The sequence below is a fragment of the Onychostruthus taczanowskii genome, unplaced genomic scaffold (assembly GCF_017590055.1).
Source record: "Onychostruthus taczanowskii isolate IOZ18803 unplaced genomic scaffold, ASM1759005v1 scaffold12, whole genome shotgun sequence".
NCBI classification, from domain to species: domain Eukaryota; kingdom Metazoa; phylum Chordata; class Aves; order Passeriformes; family Passeridae; genus Onychostruthus; species Onychostruthus taczanowskii.
Genome location: NW_024498351.1, coordinates 1,014,870 through 1,035,825, shown reverse-complemented (window position 1 = coordinate 1,035,825; position 20,956 = coordinate 1,014,870). Strand labels below are relative to the sequence as shown.

Below are 20,956 nucleotides of genomic sequence, written 5' to 3'. Positions count from 1 at the left end.
GACACAAGTGACTGTTTCATTCCCTGAAGGCTTAATGGTACCTAACATTTTTTGCTCTGGCTTGGAAAATTCCTCACTTAGAGTTTTGCTAGAACTTCGATGATTTTGGTTTGTTTTTTGAAACTCTTGAGGAAATGGAAATGTAATTAATGATTCCATTACCTAATTTAGAAGTACAATGGAACTTGCTTTCATGGATAATCAGATACATAATCATAGATGTTAATACATCTATGATTAAATCTGCCTGCAGAAGTAAGAAAGAGATAAGTTCCTAATAGGAGACTTTTATGGAGGACTAGAAAATATGTCTTGTGTTTGGAAGAGCCTTTATCTTAATGCCTCTGTAACTTCTGAGTAGAGGATTGGTTCATCATGTGTGCTAAATTTGAACACTGTGTGAAAATTGTTCACTGAGTTTCTGATACAAACTACTGTTCCAAATTTGATTGCTATGTTAGCTATTGGATTTAACTTTTCCACGTTTTTCTACACTTAAATAGCAAAGGCTTTTAGAAGGACCTAACTGCGGACTTTTAAAAATCTTTCTTTGGCTGTTATTTTAATGCGTTTTGCCAGGTTGGAAGTGTGATGCAGTTCTGTATGTGAGGGTTATCAAAGGTATTTCTTGTGAAACTGAGATATACATCTGCAGAGGCTTTTAAATAATAAGCCATAAGCTCTAGTTGTTTTACGATAAAGTCTAACCATTACATTATTTTATCTAAAATGATTATCTGTCATTTTCCCATAAATGTGGGATATAAACACTAAAAAATATCTTTTAGAGTGTTTTGTTTTTGTTTGACTTGTTTTTTTTTTTCTTGTTTGCTTCTTTATTTTTAAAACTGAAGATAGGGAAGAAGATTGAAAATAAGATTGAAAATAAGTGTTATTTGCTGATTGACTCATGAAAATAATTTATGACTCCTTAAACTGTAGAAGAGTAATATACTACCCACTGAGCGTACCCAAAATTTGGAGCATTGATGTAATACTGACAGTTTTTAAATATTTTAAAACCACTTTTCAACCACTGGTATAAAAAATGGATAAGCAAAGTATATTTTAAAAATTGAAAAGTTCTCTCTTTTTCCAAATTCTTCCATTTCTGAAACAGGCCCTTCTCATTTTTTTCATTATCTGTCTTCCGTCTGAGACCAGAAGCGCAAATGTCAAAATAAATTAAGACAAGCCTTTCTTGCAGCATTTCTAAGTTGTAGAGAAGAGGAAAGCATTGGCAGTCTTGCTGGGAAGACTGTGCTTTTAAGGCTCATTGGACAGATTTTAAGAATCAGGAGTCATAGGTCTCCTCTCTGTTTATTGTGACATCTGTGTGTTTCCACCTGTTTCAGAAGAATAATTTCTTACCTTACATGGGTTAGAGTTAATCCACCCTAACTGACAAAATAAGTCATTTTAGTGCCCAGCTGTGTACTACATCTTTGCAGTCTTTTAAAATTGTGTTTATCATTACTGACCCATTATGAGAAGGTTCATGTATTTCATCATGTCTTTCTTAACTTCATTTTTCTTTTTCTTTGCCTTTAGGGTGAACCTGGTTTGCCTGGCATAGCAGGAGAGAAGGGAGAAGCAGGGCTTAAGGTCAGTATTGAAAATTAATTAAAAACAGAAGCACAGAGTATGTGAGGGCATGTGTAGATGACAGTTGTGCTTTCCAGTTTGGGTTTGTAGTTCATATTCTGACTGGCTTTTAATGATCTGCTCCCTCCAGTGATCAGTGCTGTAAGAGGCTTTGCACATCTCACCATAAAGAAGCATTTTCTTCTGCTGTGCATGTATAATTACAGTCAGTGGCACTGATTCATAGGCCTCCACTGGCAGCTGAATGCAATATGCCTGCAAGTGTTTGGGAATTTGGGGACCTTTTCAGAAAGGCTTTGTTTATGCCACTTACAATGTGTTTCAGGCTTCTTTTCAAGAACTGCTGCGGTCAGTTCTTTGACAAATGTCAGGGTGAAGTCTTGAGGGCTGATCCTGCTATTATGGAAGTTAGCAACAAGCCTCATTAGGAGCATGTCTCAGCCTGTATTTGTTACATCAGAATGACTCTTTGCACTTTATTGTTCTGTAGTTTGTTCTGCTGTTTTAATATTGAACAAGTGAAATAGAACGTAAAGCTTATGATGATAACTTCATTTAAAAGAAAACTCGACATGTCCAAGATGATGGGATCTGTGGACCTCTTGGAGGGGGTAATGCTAATTTCTAATCCCATCAGCTGTGAGTGATGGGATCTCTGGTGCACATGTGCTCCTCAGCTGATCCTGTGCATCATGCTGCTGCTGACAGACATGCAAGGCAGCCTCTTTACATTTACTGACTGACTGCTTGTCCATCAGGAATGAAAACAAACCATGTGGGAGCATGACCTTTTCTTACTTTGTATACAGAATAAGCCAAATTATGGCAGTTGATGCTTAATTCGTATTCACAGCTGTAGTCCCCGAGTTGCCTAGCGACTGCCAGCCATCAAAAGGGACAAATATGAGCCAGAGTGCAGCTCTGAGCCAGAAATGCAGAGAAGATGAGTTGTCAGGGTCAGGCTGGTGTGCAAAAGTGCTTTTGCAGTTTCTCAAGCACGTTTTAATTTTGAAAAAAATAATGGCTATAAGCCATCTTTTTGTTACAGAGATGGTTACAGAGAATATAAATAGCACTGGAGGCTCTTTACTCTGGAACAGTTATGAATTTGTTCAAGACACTTAAGGCATTTTCTCTCTCTTGAGGAACCTTCTGAACTGTTGACAGAATCATAAGACATCCAGACTTTTTGTTTCTTTTGTTTGTTCCCAAAACAAGGTGAACCACATGTAGGAGCTGCCTAGGTCCCTGCAGGCTGCTTCTCAAAGACATATGCCTGTTTGTCAGGATCTAGGACAAAGTAGAGAGAGAGGTCTTCAATGCAAACCACTGATGCTTTTAAAAAAAAATATTGAACTTGTATTGTCTATTGAGATCTATTAAATTTACTTATTTTATTGTTCATTGGAGATTTTCTTGTTGTATTGTGTCATCTGAGATGTTGTCATCAGTAGTGACATGATTATTAGTAAGGATGGTAATACTAACATTAGTAATAACTAATGATAGAAAGGCTAACACTTTTGTTTTTGCCTGATTTAATAACTTACCACTTCTTTGCTCCAATTGTTTTCCTTAGGGTGACCCTGGAGAAAGAGGAGAAAAGGTGAGATGTTTCACTTCCTTTGTTGTGTTTCTGTTTTGGGTAACTTGCTTGGAGTGCACTCATCCCAAGTTTAAAAATAAAAAACCACAGCTCCTACCTAGTGGCACAGTGCAGCCTTTCCAAGGGTCAGATAATACCTGCTAATGGAAGTTATTGATCTGTGATTACTGCAGTGGGATTAGTCACAGGGTGCAGTGATTTTGTGTTAAAGGCTGCACAGATGAGCAATCAGGCAACTAATCCTAACTGTGGTGAGCCTCAGAAAATGATGAGCCTCTCTGAATAAATTAGAGATCCTCACATTTCTCATACCTTGGTTTTGAGGTTCTGACACCTGTGTGGAATAAAACAATTAGGTAACAGAATGGTAAAACTACATAGATTCTAAGTAATAACAAGCTCTCCATGTACTAAAAATGAAAATGGAATTTAAAAAAATGTAATAAAAAATAAAAGTGGAATGCTCCATTTGTGTTTGGGTCAGCTTAAGTAGGAGCAAGGGAGTCTCCCCCCCTGGTCTCCAGTGATGCTGTCTGGAGAGGCACACTGATGGGGCTCTTACTTGCAGTGAGTTCGCAAGAAATTGCTTCTCTGATGTCCAGTCCTACCAGGGCAAGACAAGGGGGTGGAACAAACTCCATGCTGCAGAAAGGAAGTATAATTCTGCTCTTCCAGGCATGGTGGTTGGTAGGAGCACAGTGAGATTAGAGCTGAGCTTCCTCACCTTGAGAAATAGCATAAGCCTTATTTTGAGTAGGAATCCATACAAAGCCTCATCTTCTGCAAGTATACTGAGCTTATGTTTAAAAAATAATTTGTTTGTACTGAGGTGCAGTTTTCTCTTGAGAAATGTTTACCTGTGTCTTTGCAGCTACAACTGCACTTCACTTCCAGTTCCATATAAATCTGTGTAATAGCAGCTGGAAGCATACTTTGCCAAGGCAATTAATTACACATTTTCAAAAGTACACCATAAAAATAATATAGGGAAATTTTGAAAGTTTGTACCCCACATGCAGAACTATGTAATCATGAAATATGCGTAATGAAATATATTCTGTTAAAATGATATTTTTAAAGCACTTCAGTAATCCTTAGTTTGTTTTCAGACATAAAAGGAATAACAATGAATTTTAATATGTAGTGAATTTTTGTCACTTAAAACCATTCTATTTTTTCCATAATTATCTTTTGTCTTTTTCTAAAAAGTGTGGTTACAGATGCCCCCAATAAGTTTATCATGTTAATTGAACTTGAGTAACATTCCTCACTGTTATTCTTCCATGTTTCTTGGATGTTTCCTTAATTACAGTGCTGCTAGGTTGTTAGCTGGTGCCCACTGTATCAGTGGCTGTGATGTATAAATTGCTGAATCCTCTCCAGAAGGATTTCACATTAAGGTTTTCAGAACAATATGACAGATACTGAAAAATGTTATTTGAGCAATACTACTGGTTATCAGACCAAGGCCAGGAGTCTACTTAGGCTCTGTTTTAGTCTACTTAAGCTCTAGTTTTATCTATATTTTTGGCATTTTAAATACTTATTGCACTTTACATGAACCTCAACTCCCACAGAAATTTTTAGCCTGTATTCTTAACATTAAAAAACATATGATATAGTCTCGACTTCTTATATGGTTACATGACTAGGTGGAAAATAGGGTTTTTTATAGATAAATACTGTAAAATTTTTATTTTAAAATTTTGGGCATTTTTTTAATAGAAAATATCTACTCAGCCATGAAAAGGTATTATCTGAATATCACTTTTTTAACAAAAACAGTGCATATAATTTATGTAGAGATAAAGTCATTTGGTAGCTCCTTGGAGGAGTGACATTTAGTGAATTTTTTTAGTTTGTGAATCATTCATGAAGGACTTCAGACTCAGAGAGTGTGTGCAATAAATTACTTGAGAATCTCAATAAAAACTATTGGGATTGTCTAACTGTCATCTGATTTTTTTAGATGCATCTGGGTGAATGTGTATGTGTTAGGAAGAAAAATGTATTTGTAATTTAAAGTGCTGAATCATCATAAAATCATTAAATCATTGCTTCCTTGCTAAACTGCAGTGAACTGAGAAAGATGGTAGATTATGTCAGCAGGTATTTTGATGCTTTGTGGTGGGGTTTTTTACAGATCTGTGAAAAGGATTGCAGTTGTAGTGAAGTCTGTGTAAGACATAGCCACTTTCTGACCATGCCACAGAGATTGACTATCTGATGAACAAAATCAGCTTGCATTGTTAATCATGTTGGAAATCTGACTCTTCTCTGCATACTGTGTGCTTACAGAAAATCATTAAAATATGCGTGTTTCAATTATAGGGGGATGCTGGTGAGAATGGACTGAAGGGTGACACAGGAGAAAAGGTAACAACACTTTTTAGCAGAGAAGAAATTGTGTGCCTTAGGCATGCTTATACTATGACAAAATAATGAAAATAGTAATTTTTTCAAAAGAGAAATGCATTTTGAGATTTTTTTTTAAAGGTGAACGATTTGGTTCATTTTTATGAACAGCAGAAAAATTTTCACTCTTCTGTCCAACTGAGCATAAGATTTCTTACTTTATGCAGTGGTAGCCCTAGTATATAATATATCAGCATGGTTCTAACTAGCACTCCTCTGTTGAAATTTGCATCATACAGAAACTTTGGTCACAACCTGCCAGTTGGAACTGCCCCTTTGAATTGCAGTCATATTTTCTGGTATACCCTTTATCTTTTCCCCTTCTGTGTTTCCATCAAAGAGTGGCGCCAAACCAATATGGGACAAAATTATGTTATCATGATAGGCAACTTCCCTCCCAAACTGGCAGCTGGAAAATCAAGAGCTGACGATAAACAGACTTCAAATCTTTATTCCAAGTGACATCAACAATAACCTGCCTTTATACCTTCTTAGTTCATTGTTGCAGATTACAAAGATGTTGTAGAAATCACCAAAAAATAGATTTTGTCAAAATTTTTATTTTCCTGAGTCTTCTTTTATGTGAGGCTCACACCCAGAAAATCGAACTGGAATTTTCAGTGTGGTTTCCTTACAGAAGCCAGTCTTTAGGAGTCAGGGTAAAGGCTGTGTTGCACATGAGAAAGGGTCAGGCATATTGATCTCTTCTGGCCATCATTTTTGAACAGATACACTTCTAAAAAACATTTATTTTAATGACTACGCTTGGGCAGAAACATAAGCACTTCTTCTTGTACCCCTGCATGTGTAATGCTTAACCAACTTACAGCATTTCAGTTCAAGGAGAAATTTATGATGGATTTATCAAGCTGGTAAGGAATGCATGCAAATCCCTCAGGAGCTATCATTTGGGTACAGTAATCTGTCCTTTGAAGAGCACAAGGATTTTAAGGCATATTCTAAAATCAGCAATTAAAAATAGACATTAGATTTAAGAACAGTCAAGTTACTTGATTTTTGGAGTTAATTTAAATAATACTTTATTTGCAGTCATGATTATTAATAACAACCTTATTTACTTACTTACATGATGTATGCTGGTAACATAATCTTGATCCACTCTTACATGATTTAAGAACATAATTGGCTACAAGTATGAATTGAGATTGTTGATCAGATAGTTCTACAACAAGTAAATTATAAGGTTATAATCTCTCTGGGAAGCCTAGTGCAGCTTCACCTGTTGCTTTTCTGCTTCATTAGCCTTGAGGGTGAGTTTGCATCCACAAGGATGCCCATATTGCCCTGTGATCAGCAGTGTGCACATCCCCCTGTTTGGGATCTTCTTTGAGGAAAGAAAAAAGTTCTCTCCTTCTTTCAGTGGGAGATTCTTTCTGCTCAAGTATAAAGTTTTAAATACTGCTGTGTGAACTTCCAGCAGTTAGGCAGTCGAGTTGGGACCAACTTGTGGAAAGCAGAGGTTCTCAGGAGACTTCTTATATCGCTGTATCTGAAGAAGTTTCAGGACACCTCCTGAACTTCATAATGCAGAAGTCTTCCATCTCTTCTAAATTTTGTATTATTTTCAGAGGTGGGGTGGTGACATGAGAATATATTCTGTTCATTTGGAGTGCTCTGCTTTAGCCATAATGGGTTAGAGTACTCTGCAATCATTTTTGCCAGACTTTCCAGAGCTGTGACTTCACTGACTTTCAATATTTTTCTTCTTTTTCCCTGCCTTCAAGACAATCTGCCACCCAGAAAAAAAAGATGCAGTTCTTAGAGGAGAGCTGTAGCTTAAAGTTTCTGATAGGTAGCTTTGCAAACAGCACTTTCTAGAGAGCTTATGAGGGTGGTTTTTGACAGATAATTTAGGAGTAAGCATTAAACTTGGTGTCATTACTTTACACTTGAGCTGCTTAGTAGGGTTTGTATTCTTTCCTGGTCTTCAGCATAGGGGGAAGTTTTTGCTTAGGAGATTTAATCCATAGTCCATAAAACTTAAAAACGTTTCTTTGAAAGCTTCAGTAGAGTTTCTGTGAGATAAATAAATTTTTATTCATGTGGTAGGAGAGTGAGATACCACATGACAACAGATCCAGACTTGGTTTAGGAGCAGGTTTCTGTTTGTGCAAAAAAAATGTAGCTTTGTTTACTGAACTGCTGTACCTCGTGAGACTCAAAAATTGGGTCCTTAATTTTTGACCTGAGACTTTAGAATTAAAATGTCTTTGCTGAATTGTTGAAGACAGTGTCAATACCAAGCTTGAATTCTTGCTTCCGTTCTTCCACTGTAGCCTTGGTTCCTAGAAACTACCAAGGATCTTCCTTCTTTGTACATGTTCCCCTACTAAAGTTTCTTCATTTGCAAACTGTCTTGACTCAGCAGTGAATTGTGAACATACTATACTGTAATTTTTACTTTGATCGTTTTTATTCTTGCATGAAGGTGGATTATAAATATTTTGTGTTTTATCTTCTCCATATCCATCATTGCCCTTTGAAATACTTAACTATTTAATGTGTCTTACTAGTTGCTTTGGCCCTTTATAGCTATTAAAGTTTCTTGAGGCTTTCAGTTGTACATGCTTGTAAGGGATATCAGCAGTGCCACTCATGCATGTCTATTAAAAGGAGGCAGGTCAGGTTTCCTTGCATGTATCAATCTCATAATACTGATTTTTGTGTTTTCTTTCTACTGCAAGCTGCAGTAACTGTGTATTCCTACTCTTCAGAGGCCAGTGGCATGTTAACCAGTACAATTTAATTTTATAAGACCATGCTAGAAAGATGCCATGCCCAAATCAGCTACAAAGCTATGGCATTGACAGAAACATCAGGAATGGGTGTCCCCTGTTTGTATTTTACACAAAGAATATTAAACGTTTATACTCTGCTTATACATCTCTGCAGTGTATTACAGTACTGGCTTCTATCCTACCTATGTAAATCACTGGCAAGCTGCTCAGAACTTGAAGTTGCTGCCATGTAAAACTTGCTGCTTTCAGTGAACAATGTATATTTATTCTGCATAATGAATAATTAAACAATTTTTCAAATAGAAGCACACTAGTCATCTTCAGTAGTATATAGCCTAACTAGCAAGCTTTTCAGTAGTTTTATTTTCTTTTTTCTTTGGCATATTGTTCAAGAAAAACAAAACAAAACAACTGATCCTCTGTTCTGTGCATATCAGTGCCTATGAAATCCAGTCAACCCAGCAAAATGTAGGCAAATCTTTTTGAGTGCTACATGTCCTCTCAGAACAGAGACCTTTCCTGAATATGTAAATTACCATAGCTGTCTCATCATGTGAAGTATAGCCCTTCATGCATTAATCTATCCATTTAAATGCCTTGGAGTGTTGAGGAAATAAAACTATGACCTGTCCTGATGGGGATAAACTCACAGGTCACTGTTTCTTAGGGTTTTTTTTACAATGTTAATCTTCATTAGTACAAAAAATGTTGTCAGTTGAGTCCTGACACTTGCCATCTATAAAATTAGGTCAAATGGTCACTCATATTCTTTGTAAATAACAGTGAATAATTTTTAATGTAGATCAACAATTTAGAGATGTCAAAGTATGTCCCATATTCTGGCAGTCTGAAGTACATTTATACAACAACTGCAATTATTAGATCTGCATTATTAGTTGTGAAATTTGAAGTTAACTATTACAGGTATTTGGGTGGGTGAAGCTAAATCTCTCTCTACATGGTCTTGAAAACAACACTGCTCCTTTTCTGAATCACACTGTTATAATTAATTAGTTAAATGCCTATGTAGTAGCACAGAAAACAGGCAGTCTTGCTATGCAGTTATTTTGCTGTATAATGTTGCTGTACTCTTACATGATTTATGTGTTTACTGGAAAATTGTTTATGTAGTAAGAGTGATTATTTCTTGTGGATTTTGTATCAGGGTGACCCTGGCTCTTCTGCGGCTGGAATTAAGGTAATGGAGTTCTGAAGAAGTTGTGCAGGGAGAAGAGGGGTGGTTGGTCCATTCACTGTGTTACTTCACAGCCTCACAGACATTTTGGGTATCATTAATGTTACAGTTTTCCACAGCTCCATCTTTAATACATTGTCTCAGATCTCATGTCTTTCATCTGTTTTCTTTTAGGGTGAACCCGGTGAATCTGGGCGGCCTGGACAAAAGGTACTGCTTGGAAATGTTCAGTTTTCCTTCTCTGCTGGATTTGTGATAAATGATGTCACATCTGTGTTACCAGTGGCACTTTCCTGCGCTGGGATGAGTCCGAGGCAGTACAGTTCAGCAGCCCAAGGCTGTGCACATTTGATCTGTGTTTATTTTGTATTTTAGAAAGGCACAGGAATAACGATACTAATTAACATGAAGAGCAATTTTGACTAACCCACCTTCCCTTCTAGCCCCAGCATACTTCTTGCATTGAAAGCTTACCCTGACCCTGTTGCAGCTGGTAAGACTAACAAAGAATGGCTCTGCTCCTTGGGTCATCACAAGCTAACCCTGCATGTTTGACTATTAATCTTCAAACTGTGGTCCACCATTAGATCTCATTAGGAAGAACATAAATATAGGTTTCACATACACCTGTGAGGGGAATCAAACCCTCTGTGGCACACAGTGTGTTTGGAAGGACACAGACCAGGTAATGCTGCTGTGTTCTTCCTTCCAGTGAAAGAAATGCTCCCTGGTGCTGTGTGGCTGAGGCTGCTTCTGCAAGGAAAGTTCCTGCAGGAGTTACAATGACTGTACTGCACGAGGCCCTGTGAGGCTGGGGAATGTGCTCTTTGAATGCACAGTACATCAAACACAGCAAATGCTGTGCCTTCAGCTGCCTTTCCTGAGAGTAGGGGGCAGGTCCTGCAGGGAGAGCAAAGAGACAGTGAGAGAGCTGGATTTGTGCATTGCAATATTTGTTTTCCCTCAGGAGTCATTGGCACTCTTCTTCCCTCTTATAACATAGAAAATTTTCCACTGCACACTGCTGCCAGAGTTGAACAGAATCCTTCTGCCAGTTTAGATATTCCAGACAGACAGTCAAGAGCTAAAATTCTATACAGTGTATGGCAGGACAACCATTTTCTAATACTCATGATACTTTGGTGACTAAGTAAAACCCCAAACCACATATAAATAAGAAATAAATAAGACATTAAGTATTTTTATTTAAGAAATTATAACTCTCATCAGAGACTAAATGGTAGCAAATGCAGTTTCCTTAGTAAAGTGCAGTTTTAATTAGGAAAGGTAATCAAAGTAGTTAAAGCTATCTAATCCACAGAATCATTCAGTGTGTGCATTCTGCAGTGTATGCTTTGCTTGGCTAATAAACTAGAAAATGCACTTAAGCGCCTGTGGAGATTCAGACTCTCATTAAGTGGCTGCCATGGAGGCAAAACTAGCAGTGATTTATCAGCAAGCTCGTGGTTCTCAGTCTCAGGCACTCAGATTTGATCTAATTCAAGCAACATGGATGTGTGAGAGGTTTGCAGTTCAAATTTCTATATTCTCACTTTCTTTCTGACACCAGAGAGGGGCTTAGTGTCTTCCTTCCACCAACCTCATGATTTCCTAGTGTGTCACAACTCCTGTCCCAGCCCCAACCATTGGCTCCCATGACATGCCTGGTCAGTGTGCCTCTTCCAGCCAGGTGTCCCATGTCTGCTGCCCTGCACCCCTGCTCAGCAGGGGCTTTTTCACGCCACCATGTTGCTCTTTTTCCAGTTGGAGGCACATCTCTGCCATCTGCATCATCTCAATGCTTTTCTCCCTATCTGTGTTACATTCATATTTCCTTCCTGTGTCTTCTTTTCTTTCTTGTATTTCCCCTTTTATCTTCTAGTTGTCCCTTATCCATCTTCTAAGGACAAATATGTGTTGAGCTGCCCACCCAAACACTGTTTGCATGACATGAAACGTGACAATATTTCAGCAGTCTAACAAGGCTGTTGTAGGCCACATTGTGTGCTGAGGTGACAGAATGACCTGCTCCTCCATTATGTAATAGAGTTAGTATACAGCCTTGGTTTCTTTAAAAGTCATTCTTCTCATAAATCATACTCAGAATTTTTATATTAGGAAAGGTCCAAAAAAGTAAATGCTCTGCATTCATCTATAATGCTAGCTGTAATTAAGAAATAATGATTGATTTCATTGTGTTTCATATTGGTGGATCTTTTAGGGGCATTTTAATTGTTTTAGATTACTGTGACTCTGAACTGGCTTTGGTGGATCTTTTCTGTTTATGATGTGTGAATGTATGGGGGTTAGCTCTGTCCCAAGTCTAAAGAGTAACCTACTGCAGCAACACTAATATAATATCAATTATAAATGTTTCAGTTCTGTGCTTGCAGGTGAAATTTAGTGCTTCCACAATTAGGTGGGTAAAGTTGATGGTGCTGTATGTATGGCTGCTCAGGCAAAAGGTAGGGAGTTAGTGCAGTGGAGCATTGTCCTTTTGCAAGAGTAGTAAGCCATTTTCTGCTTTAGAAAGTGGTAGCCAACATACCAAAGAGTGTCTGTTGAAAATGGCATCCTAGCCTCTATTCTTTCATCTGATTTTATAGTTAATATTTGGAGACTGGAATCTTTCCTGTGCTTTTAGGCAATTTGAACAGTTAGAACTTTGGAGAAACTAAAACAGATGAGGAAGCTTTTATCAGATCCTTCTATACCACTTAAAAATCATTCCATTTGGTGAAGTGATTTGCAGCCCCTCTATTGTGTTTTTCATTTTGTGGCAGAATGTAATTTTGTTATGAGTGTTTCAAGTCCATGTAATATCTCTGCCTCAAAGAAGTGTCTCTGGGCATGCAGTTTGATGTACACCTGTGTTATGTGTAGGTGTGTTTGTGTTTGTGTGTGTATACATGAATATACGTGGGTGTATGGATGTGTGTAAGCGTGTGTGTACACAGGCAAATAAAATATTTTAATAGCACAACCTGTAGGTATCGGCCCAAGCCACAGAGTTGAAGTCTGGATTTCTGTAAAGCTCATGAGTGTAAAAAAATCTGGAATACAGTTCAGTTCATTATAAAGGTAAAAGTTGGCTTCAGAGTTCAAACCTGAGCTTCCAGAAAGTTCAGGGAATATTCAGATCCAAGGTGCAGATATTCAGATCCAAGGTGCTGGTTAGAATCCATCTCTGTGTTAAAATAAAATCCCCAGCCTTTATTATAATGTTTTGTTCACATGTTATTGGTTTTTTTTTTTTTCTGTTCATCATCTTTATTTCCCTAGACAACGTCTTTCCATTTAGCTGATATCTCAAAATGACCATTTGTGACAATGTTGTCATTCTTGTCTTAGACTATTTCCAAAATTAATGCATTCAGTTTTCAATGTTACAAAATTACCTTGCAAATAAAGTTCTATAGGTCTTTCCATTGCAATTTTAAATAAGCAAGGTTTTTCTGGGTAGAGCAGTAAAAGGTTACATTCCCACTATCCTTCATGACACTGTGTATGTTCACAGATAAAGAACAAGCTCTGAAATGATGCTGTGGATAGCACTATAAAACTGATGGCCCAGTTATAATTAGGCAGTCCTGCTCGAATTGTGCAATTTAAACCAAGCTCTTCTGAATTGCTTTGTAGCTAAATCAGAGTCACACAGCACAGTATCTAGCTCAGAGTTGAAAATGGAACAGAATTAAACATCTGTCATAAGCATGGAACTTCAACTGCAGTAAAATGAACCAGTGCTACTTGTTTTCTTCTCTTTTGCTGAAGTCTAACATGAATTCATATTTGGCTTTCCTGACATGGACTTTCAGCCCTGTGTGTCATCTTCACATTGAAGGTTCCCAGAAGATATCTAAGTTCTTAACATGACTCTTACTAATTGTACATTTAAGTCACTCATTTTGAAAAAACCAATCTTGCTGGAGCTGACTAGCAATCATTCATGCTCTTTTATCTTCCTGCAGAATTTACAGGGCTGTTCAGGGATAGTGACCCTAACTGGATAATGTCTGTAATGTTATGTAATTTTCCTATGTAGGGTGAACCAGGCCTTCCTGGGCTTCCTGGACTCCCTGGAATAAAGGTAAATACTGCAGTACCTGTTGTACTGGGGGGAAATACCACAAAGAGGGGGGAAATGCAAGAATGTGGCTCAAATGGACTTACTGTATTGTGTTATGTCCTTTTCTGTGTCTCTGGTATTAAACTGGGGTTTGTTACAGCAAGTTCTTATGTGGAAAATTGGTTAAGTGTCTGTGAGTAGGCAAACAGTATATCTTAATTAAAATGTGAGGCAGAACATTCTAGTTATTTCTTGTAAAAAACAAAAATAGTAGAGGTTTTTTATTTTTTTTCTTTAATGGATAAGTCTTGTCATCAAAGTTTTACTTGGTTTCCACTTCTATGTGTGCTTTCCAGTAGCAATATTCTACTGAATTAACCAATCCTGCAGCCTGAGAGCTGCATTAATTATACACAGGCGGTGCAGACATGGCTCTGTTGACAAAAGTACTCTGTGCCCCATTAAACAGCAGTGATTTCCACTGACAAGTCAAAATGTTTTAATACTATTCTGTTCAGCATTAGCTACAGTCCCTGACACAATACCTGGTTGAGTCCCTGGCTTCCAGTTTGTCTGGAATCTTTAGGTAAGTTGATACAAAGGACACATACTTGATTTAGTTCTAGCATAAGTGGTTGCATCAGGATCTGCAGACACGTGCACAGTTTGAGCTGTAACTGTGTAATTCTGCACAGAGTGAGCAGATTCACGTATCCTGAGTCAGTGCAGTCAGAATGGCCACTTTTCCTTTGTGTCAAAGACTGTCCTTTGAGAAAACAAAATCCCTTGGAAACTTTCTCTTTGCATTCCAGCATGGGCCTGTGTATGTCTCAAGGAGAAAGTTTATAGGATTTCCCCCATAATGAGGAGGATAAGTCAGAGACCAAACTCTTGTCCATTGTGGTAGAATTCAGGATTTATCTCATGGAATGTAACATTTGCAGTGACTTTCTCAAGGGACCTGTGAATTGCCACAGTATTGAAGCATAATGTCCCTTCTGTGTTACTAGTGAATTATGGGGGAAAATTGAATGTGCGTATTAAATTTTGTGTGTTGTAACAGCTTAAAATATAGTTCCTGTGGAGGTCGTTCATTTTCTGCAAGAATAAACTCTGTACTGAGTAGTGAAGATCATGGAGGAGAAGTCTTGTGTGATTAAACTGTTTTTATTAGGGCCTTTGGCAGCAATCCCTATTCTGTTTACTTTAACAGTGAGCAGAGAGGTAGCTCAGATGGAGGTCAGTGGGGCACTTGCCTGAGGCACTCATCCCAGGGACACCTGCCAAAAGCAACTGGAGCTGTGGCTGGTCTTTGGGGTTCCCATGTTCATGCAGACCACATGTCCATGCATATAGCCAGTAAATAAAAAAGTCTACATCTCAGTGCCTGCTATGGGAAAATTATTTGTTGGCAGTAAGAACAGCTCAGAAGTGCAGCTTCCAGCATCACCTGAAAGATAAAATGTGAAGTGAAAAACAAATGAGTGTGGGAGTTTTGCCCAGTGAAAATTTGTTTCCAAATTCAGTGGATACAGTGGAAAAACAGTGCAGTTGCCTACAGAACAAAATGGAATAATTTGGTCAAATATTAATCATTTAGGAAAATACTTTCTCCTGTTTAAAATCCAGTCCAGAGGGAGACTGGTGGTGTTTCAGTGAAGAAATTTCATCTAGTACAATTCTGCACTGCCCTGCCACCTGGATGATGACAAGGAAGCAGAATGTGCGCAGGACAGAGCAAAACATATCTTGTCACATCAGACTTGCAGGATGGTTGCTGTTCATTTCAAGCTATTTGTAAGCTCTGTTTTATTAAGCAGTCTGTAGTAAAAAACTCTAGATACTTCTGAGTCACCGAGACTGTGTCTGTGGCATGAGAAGTGGTAGCAGAAACCAGAGAGTGGCTGGAGTTAGGAATATGGGCACTCATCAGCAAAGGTGAAGTAGGAGTTTCCCCCCTTCTCTCAGCCTCCTTTTTAGCAAAGATTTATGTTCCACCATGGTAAGATCATTACATTGATTTCCAAAAACAACATCATTGTTATCTCACGGAGAAACAAATTTCCAGTGGTCTGGTGTTGATCAAAAGCTACTTTGAAATAGCAGTGACAGGATGAGAAACTTGATCGTGGAGGAAACTCGGTTGTCTGGACTTGGACTCAGTTGGTCCTGTCATCTTGTACAAAACCAAGAGGAGTCTTACTTCGAGCAGGTCTGGACTTGGACTCAGTTGGTCCTGTCATCTTGTACAAAACCAAGAGGAGTCTTACTTGGAGCAATGACTTCTTTTTTCTTTTTTTTTTTCCTTCCATCCAAAGTGATTCTTGTTGTTTGTTACAATATTTTTCTGGGATTTTGAGTTCTGTTCCCATGTGGACTTTATAAAACTCTCCAAGATATGTCTTTGCTACTCTATTTTAATGGTGATATGCAGTAGTCGTATAACATCAAAGGCCTAGCAGAAACCTCTCACAATGTCATTGCAACATCTAAGAACTTGTTACAAAATTTAAGTTTCCATAAGGATAATTTTTCCTAACAGATTGTACCTTTCTCATGCATTTTTGTGCCAGCCCAGTAGTTGTTGGCAGAGATTTTTCAGGCTTTTTCCAGACTTTGTGAGAGGTAAGGAAAAGATCAAGATACAGATTTATTCTACACATTGAAAATTCCTGGATGTAGTTCTTAAATGTTAAATATTAAGTCCTGTTTTCCTTAAATCTGTTAGTTGAACTTAAAATTGCTTCCTTGTGCATGTTTCTCTACAGTGGCAGGCTGTATTATGAAATGTTTTAGGTAACTGCACATGCACAGCACTATTCACAAAAGCTAAATCAACCTGTGCTAACACAAATGCTGTGCCAGGCAGGCTCTCCAGCTACAACTCATCTTTCTTCCCATGGTTGAACAAGCTTCCCAAGACATTCAGTCTCTCTGCTTCAACATACATAAAGGATTAATGAACACTAATCACTGAGAAACTTTCAGCTTCTTACAATGCCATTTCAATTAATTGATCAAGATTTCTGGGAACCTGTTAGGACTTGGCTGAATGTGATACTGCAGTCTGAATGAGTGGCAACATTGGACAGACATGCAAGTAATCACATCTGAATTCAGGCTGTACAGGAAGGTCTTCCATTACTTACTTTTCTAGACCCATCCACTAGGCACGTGCAGATGTTTTGGGAGTTCTTCCTGTTCCTTTTTGTTCTCTCCTCCTTTGTCAGTTGGTGCCATGGAGGAAACACAAGTGCAGTCAGTTATTTCCAAGACAGTGTAGAGGCTGTCCATGACATACTGGAGAAACGTTTCTCAAGCACCTGTTGCTGTTTAGGAATGACTGGAAACTTAATGAGCCCTGAATGTGTTCCACCTAAACTCAGAATATTAACTCATCGCTCTACTATCCCCCAACTGATACCAAGCAGACACAGAAGGCTGTCTGTGAAACACAAACTTCATATATCTGTTTTACCTCATAACTTTTGCAGGAAGATACTTACAAAGCAGCACTTACTTACTGTGATGGAAATCATGCATGCCCTCATTCGCTGTAATGTCAGACCTCTCAAATCTGTTGTGTTGCATTATCTGGAATTTGGCCTGTACAGTCCTCAGTTTCTTCACTGCAGTGAGAAGTCCTCGCAAAACACAAGCCTCTTCTCAGCACCTTTTGCAGGATCTAGATTTTCTATGGTATTTCTGGCATTTGGCCCTCAGATGTTAAAGCAAAAACTGAAGCTTATGAGCACATATAACTTTTTATTTTATTGTGTTCCAGAAAACTGAACCATTGAGTGGGTTGACATGAGAAGAAAAAGGCTGCTTAGCCCTTCTGCTTTTGGAAAGTATGGAAAGCTTTCTGTGTTTTGAAATTCAGTGGAAGTGGCTGATTCAATAGACTTGCCAGTATGCAGTGCCTTGCATCTTTCTATACAATTACTTTGGATTGACTTCCCTGGGACTGTGACTGAGCAAGGTTCAGAAAAACCTGGATATGGGAATTTGAATCAATTTTATATAGTTTTATTTTTCTTTTTAAGAAAGCAGAAGTGGTTCTAGTTTTTTCTGTACGTAAATTTCTTTTTTTTTTCTGTGCCTAGTCAAACATCTTATCCTCTAAAGACTAAATGACTCTCTGCTCCACAGAATGTATTTTTTTAAGGTCTAAAAGACTCGATACTACTTTCACCCAGTTAGTTCTGTTAGAAAAGAGAAATTTCGGAGGAAATGAGGGAGAATTTTCCAGCTGGATGCAGAGAAGTTAGTCTCCTATTTAAACTCTTGTAGAAAAGAGAGCAACTGTTGTTGAAGCTTATGTGTTTAAGTGCTGCTCTTACCATCTGGCAGCAAAATGAAAGGAAATCTGAAGTGAATGGTAGTTGTAAGCATTTCAGTTTGGAGTCAATGCCATTTGCTGCCTACAGGAAAGTTTGGTAAATTCTCCTCTTCTCCCAGGAGTTCTTAGGAAGGCTGTTCTTTTTCTAATTTTCCTAACGCATTTTTCCTTTTCTGTATTTCCACTCTTCCTCCTGTTTTTATTCCTTGATAGCGTTTACAGGAAACCTGCTGGGTCCCTCTGTTTCTCTCTCTACTTCTCTCTCTCTTCCCCTCTCTACAGGTTCTGAGTGTAAATGGGAACTGATCTAAAAAATAGGAATTTGTACCCACCTTTGGTGGGCTGGGTTTCAGAAGTGTCTCTGTGCATTGGTGGGTAAAATACATGACACAACTGTGCAATGTGTTTTGGGTGTTCGCTTTCCATAATGGAAGTAGATGTACAAACATTTATCTGTATATTACACATCCAGCTTTGTTAATTGATTCCTAGCTGTCTGCTTTCTATACATTATGGCAGTAATCAGTTGCATAGGGTAGACATGTAATTTCCAAGAAGTGATTTTGAGAATCAAGGCCAGAAAATGAAAGAATCATTAACATTGGATGGTATACGTGTGTCAGGGGTGCTTACTTGGTGTAAGATCCAGACAAATTCTTCAAGTTCTTATTGATTTCTCACAAACTGTATCCTCCAAATCTCTTATTTTCTGTCCTGGAAAAAGCTAAAACATAAGGAATGAAACACAGAATGTTGTTTCCTCTAAGCTATTAATAGTTGGAAGACTGAGTTTGTAAGAACTCCTTCACAGTGTATGTTTTTTAGCTTAGCTTAATTTTTCATTGTACCAAAAAAAAGTGCAAATCAAAAATTTTGGAAAGAGTTTAATAAGGTCAGAATCCAACACCCTGCTGTATCCAGAAATCTAGTATTTTGTCATCCACAAAGAAGACTTGACATCAGTAACCTGAAATTATTTCTCAAACACAAATTTTTATAAGGTCAGAAATAAAGGCATGCAATAAAACTCCTTAGCTTTCAGAAGAGCAACAGAATTCCTTAGATTTATCATATAAGTCTTTTTTAAAAGAAACAATTTGAGGCCAAAATCTCCATCATTTAGCAGTTTGGTCATAGAAAAGAATTAAAAATTAGGTGCTTGTTACAACAAGTGTTTTTATTCTATCCTCAAAAATAGTTACCATGCTGACTTGGATTATAATTAGCCTTAAAGTAAGAAGTCCTTTATATGATTAATGAATGCAGAATTAATTGGAATCATCACTGGTTCTGATAGCACTCTCCCAAAGCAACATACTTTCTAGGGAGACAGAACTTAAAAGCAAGAAGAAAATTAAGCTGACTAAAAAGCAATATATGTCACACAAAGTGAGGCTTGTTGGGAAACCTCAGGGTTTCAGCCACGTTGTTTAGCCAGGTTTTACTTCCCTAACTCTACATGAATCATAAAGTCTAAATACGCTTTTGGAAATTCTAAACCACGATTGTTTTTCTAAGTTTAGAGAATGATTAGGGAGTAAAGATATTGTTTCAAATGCGATGAGTGAGCCAGACAACCTGTTTTAACTGGCAATTTCTGGAGCCAATTCTAAAGTGATATGAAAAGCCTTAATAAAGACCTTATGAAATGGGGTTAGGATTACTTTTTTTTTAATCAGATTTCCTTGTACCTTGTTCATTTCCTTCTTAGGAGCTGAATACTGTAGGCATCCTGAGAGGAAAATTCCCATGGACGTCAGGCTATATATATAAGTCTCCCTAATGCCCTTCACAGTGACAAAGTACTCTCTGACTTGTATAGTCTAAGGCCAGCTGAGTTTCTGAGAAATTGCTTCACTGGAGCTAAAGGCTGCAGACGGAGGGAGGGCATGAGCCAGTGCAGCTCCATAGACCACCATGGATTGCTGTGTTACAAGCATCCTGAGAATTTGGCCCTCACTCCTCTCCAGAGTGGTGAAGTTGCAGTGTTCTGGTCAGACAGCAACCTCAGAAACAAAGTCTTTTAGGACAGCAGATGGTAACTTACGGAAAATCAACACAGGTACCCATGAACCAAATCCAGTTTATTACAGCTTCATTCAAATTGTCTTGCATCTGGGTTTTGGGTCTTTTTTGATAGCTCTTCTATATATCCCCACCTTTGCAGGATTCTTTTGGTAATGTCAGGCAAGGAAAGGTCATCATACTGTTTTTGTTTTAAATATGCTCATAAGTGAGCCAGGGTAACACTGAAGACAATCACTGGTCTCTTGATGTTGTTAAAATGAGGACCCTTCCACATCAGTCCTCATCAGAAAGGAACTTTGGGGTCTCTCAAATTCTGTGACTGTTCAAGAATTTGCATGCTGGCCCATGCTAGACAGGAATTTTGGAGGTCCACTAGACTTGCAGACAGGAGTTGGAATCTCCAAGCGTGTCCAAGGCTGTGTGTTCAAGCATGGCTCTGGTTTTCCTCCAGCCCAGACAGCTAGGTTTTCTGTTAATGGAAAAGGTGGGGTGCATCCCCTTTCTAGAGTCCTCCACAGATATTCAGGATGCTTTGGCATGGTTTGCCAACTCAGAGGTGTGCACACAGGTGACTTGACCTTGATACATTTGGATTTCCAAGAGAATGCCAGGAAAAGGTGTTTGTATCTCCTGCCTTGTGGCAGGACCTGACAGTCAGCCCAGGAGGCACAGAATTCCCATGGTAGTGGCAATGGGGCCAACATTGAACAAAGTCTTTCAGGGCCAGTGAACAATGTAATAAAGGTCAGAGTTAGACATTTCAATTTCTCTGGCTAATTCTAGTGCATAGCACTAGATAAGAATAAGGCTTGAAATTACATTCTCCTTTCAAATTCATGGTCTAAGGGCTGGTTTAGTCTCATTTCTGTAGCATAGAGAAAACACTGTAATAATCTGATGTAGCTGGAATATAGTAAGGTAACCATGACACTTACAA

The 20,956-nt window shown here is 38.2% G+C and overlaps 1 protein-coding gene across 1 annotated transcript in view; it reads left to right on the top strand.

Annotated features, from left to right (window-relative positions):
• Positions 1–20,956, top strand: part of COL25A1 (collagen type XXV alpha 1 chain) — a 294,304-nt gene that overhangs the window by 234,736 nt on the left and 38,612 nt on the right. The window contains exons 15-20 of the mRNA XM_041428005.1: positions 1,552–1,605; positions 3,185–3,211; positions 5,543–5,587; positions 9,551–9,583; positions 9,755–9,790; positions 13,626–13,670. Of these exons, the coding sequence (XP_041283939.1) occupies positions 1,552–1,605; positions 3,185–3,211; positions 5,543–5,587; positions 9,551–9,583; positions 9,755–9,790; positions 13,626–13,670 (240 nt within the window). The remainder of the gene's footprint in view (positions 1–1,551; positions 1,606–3,184; positions 3,212–5,542; positions 5,588–9,550; positions 9,584–9,754; positions 9,791–13,625; positions 13,671–20,956) is intronic.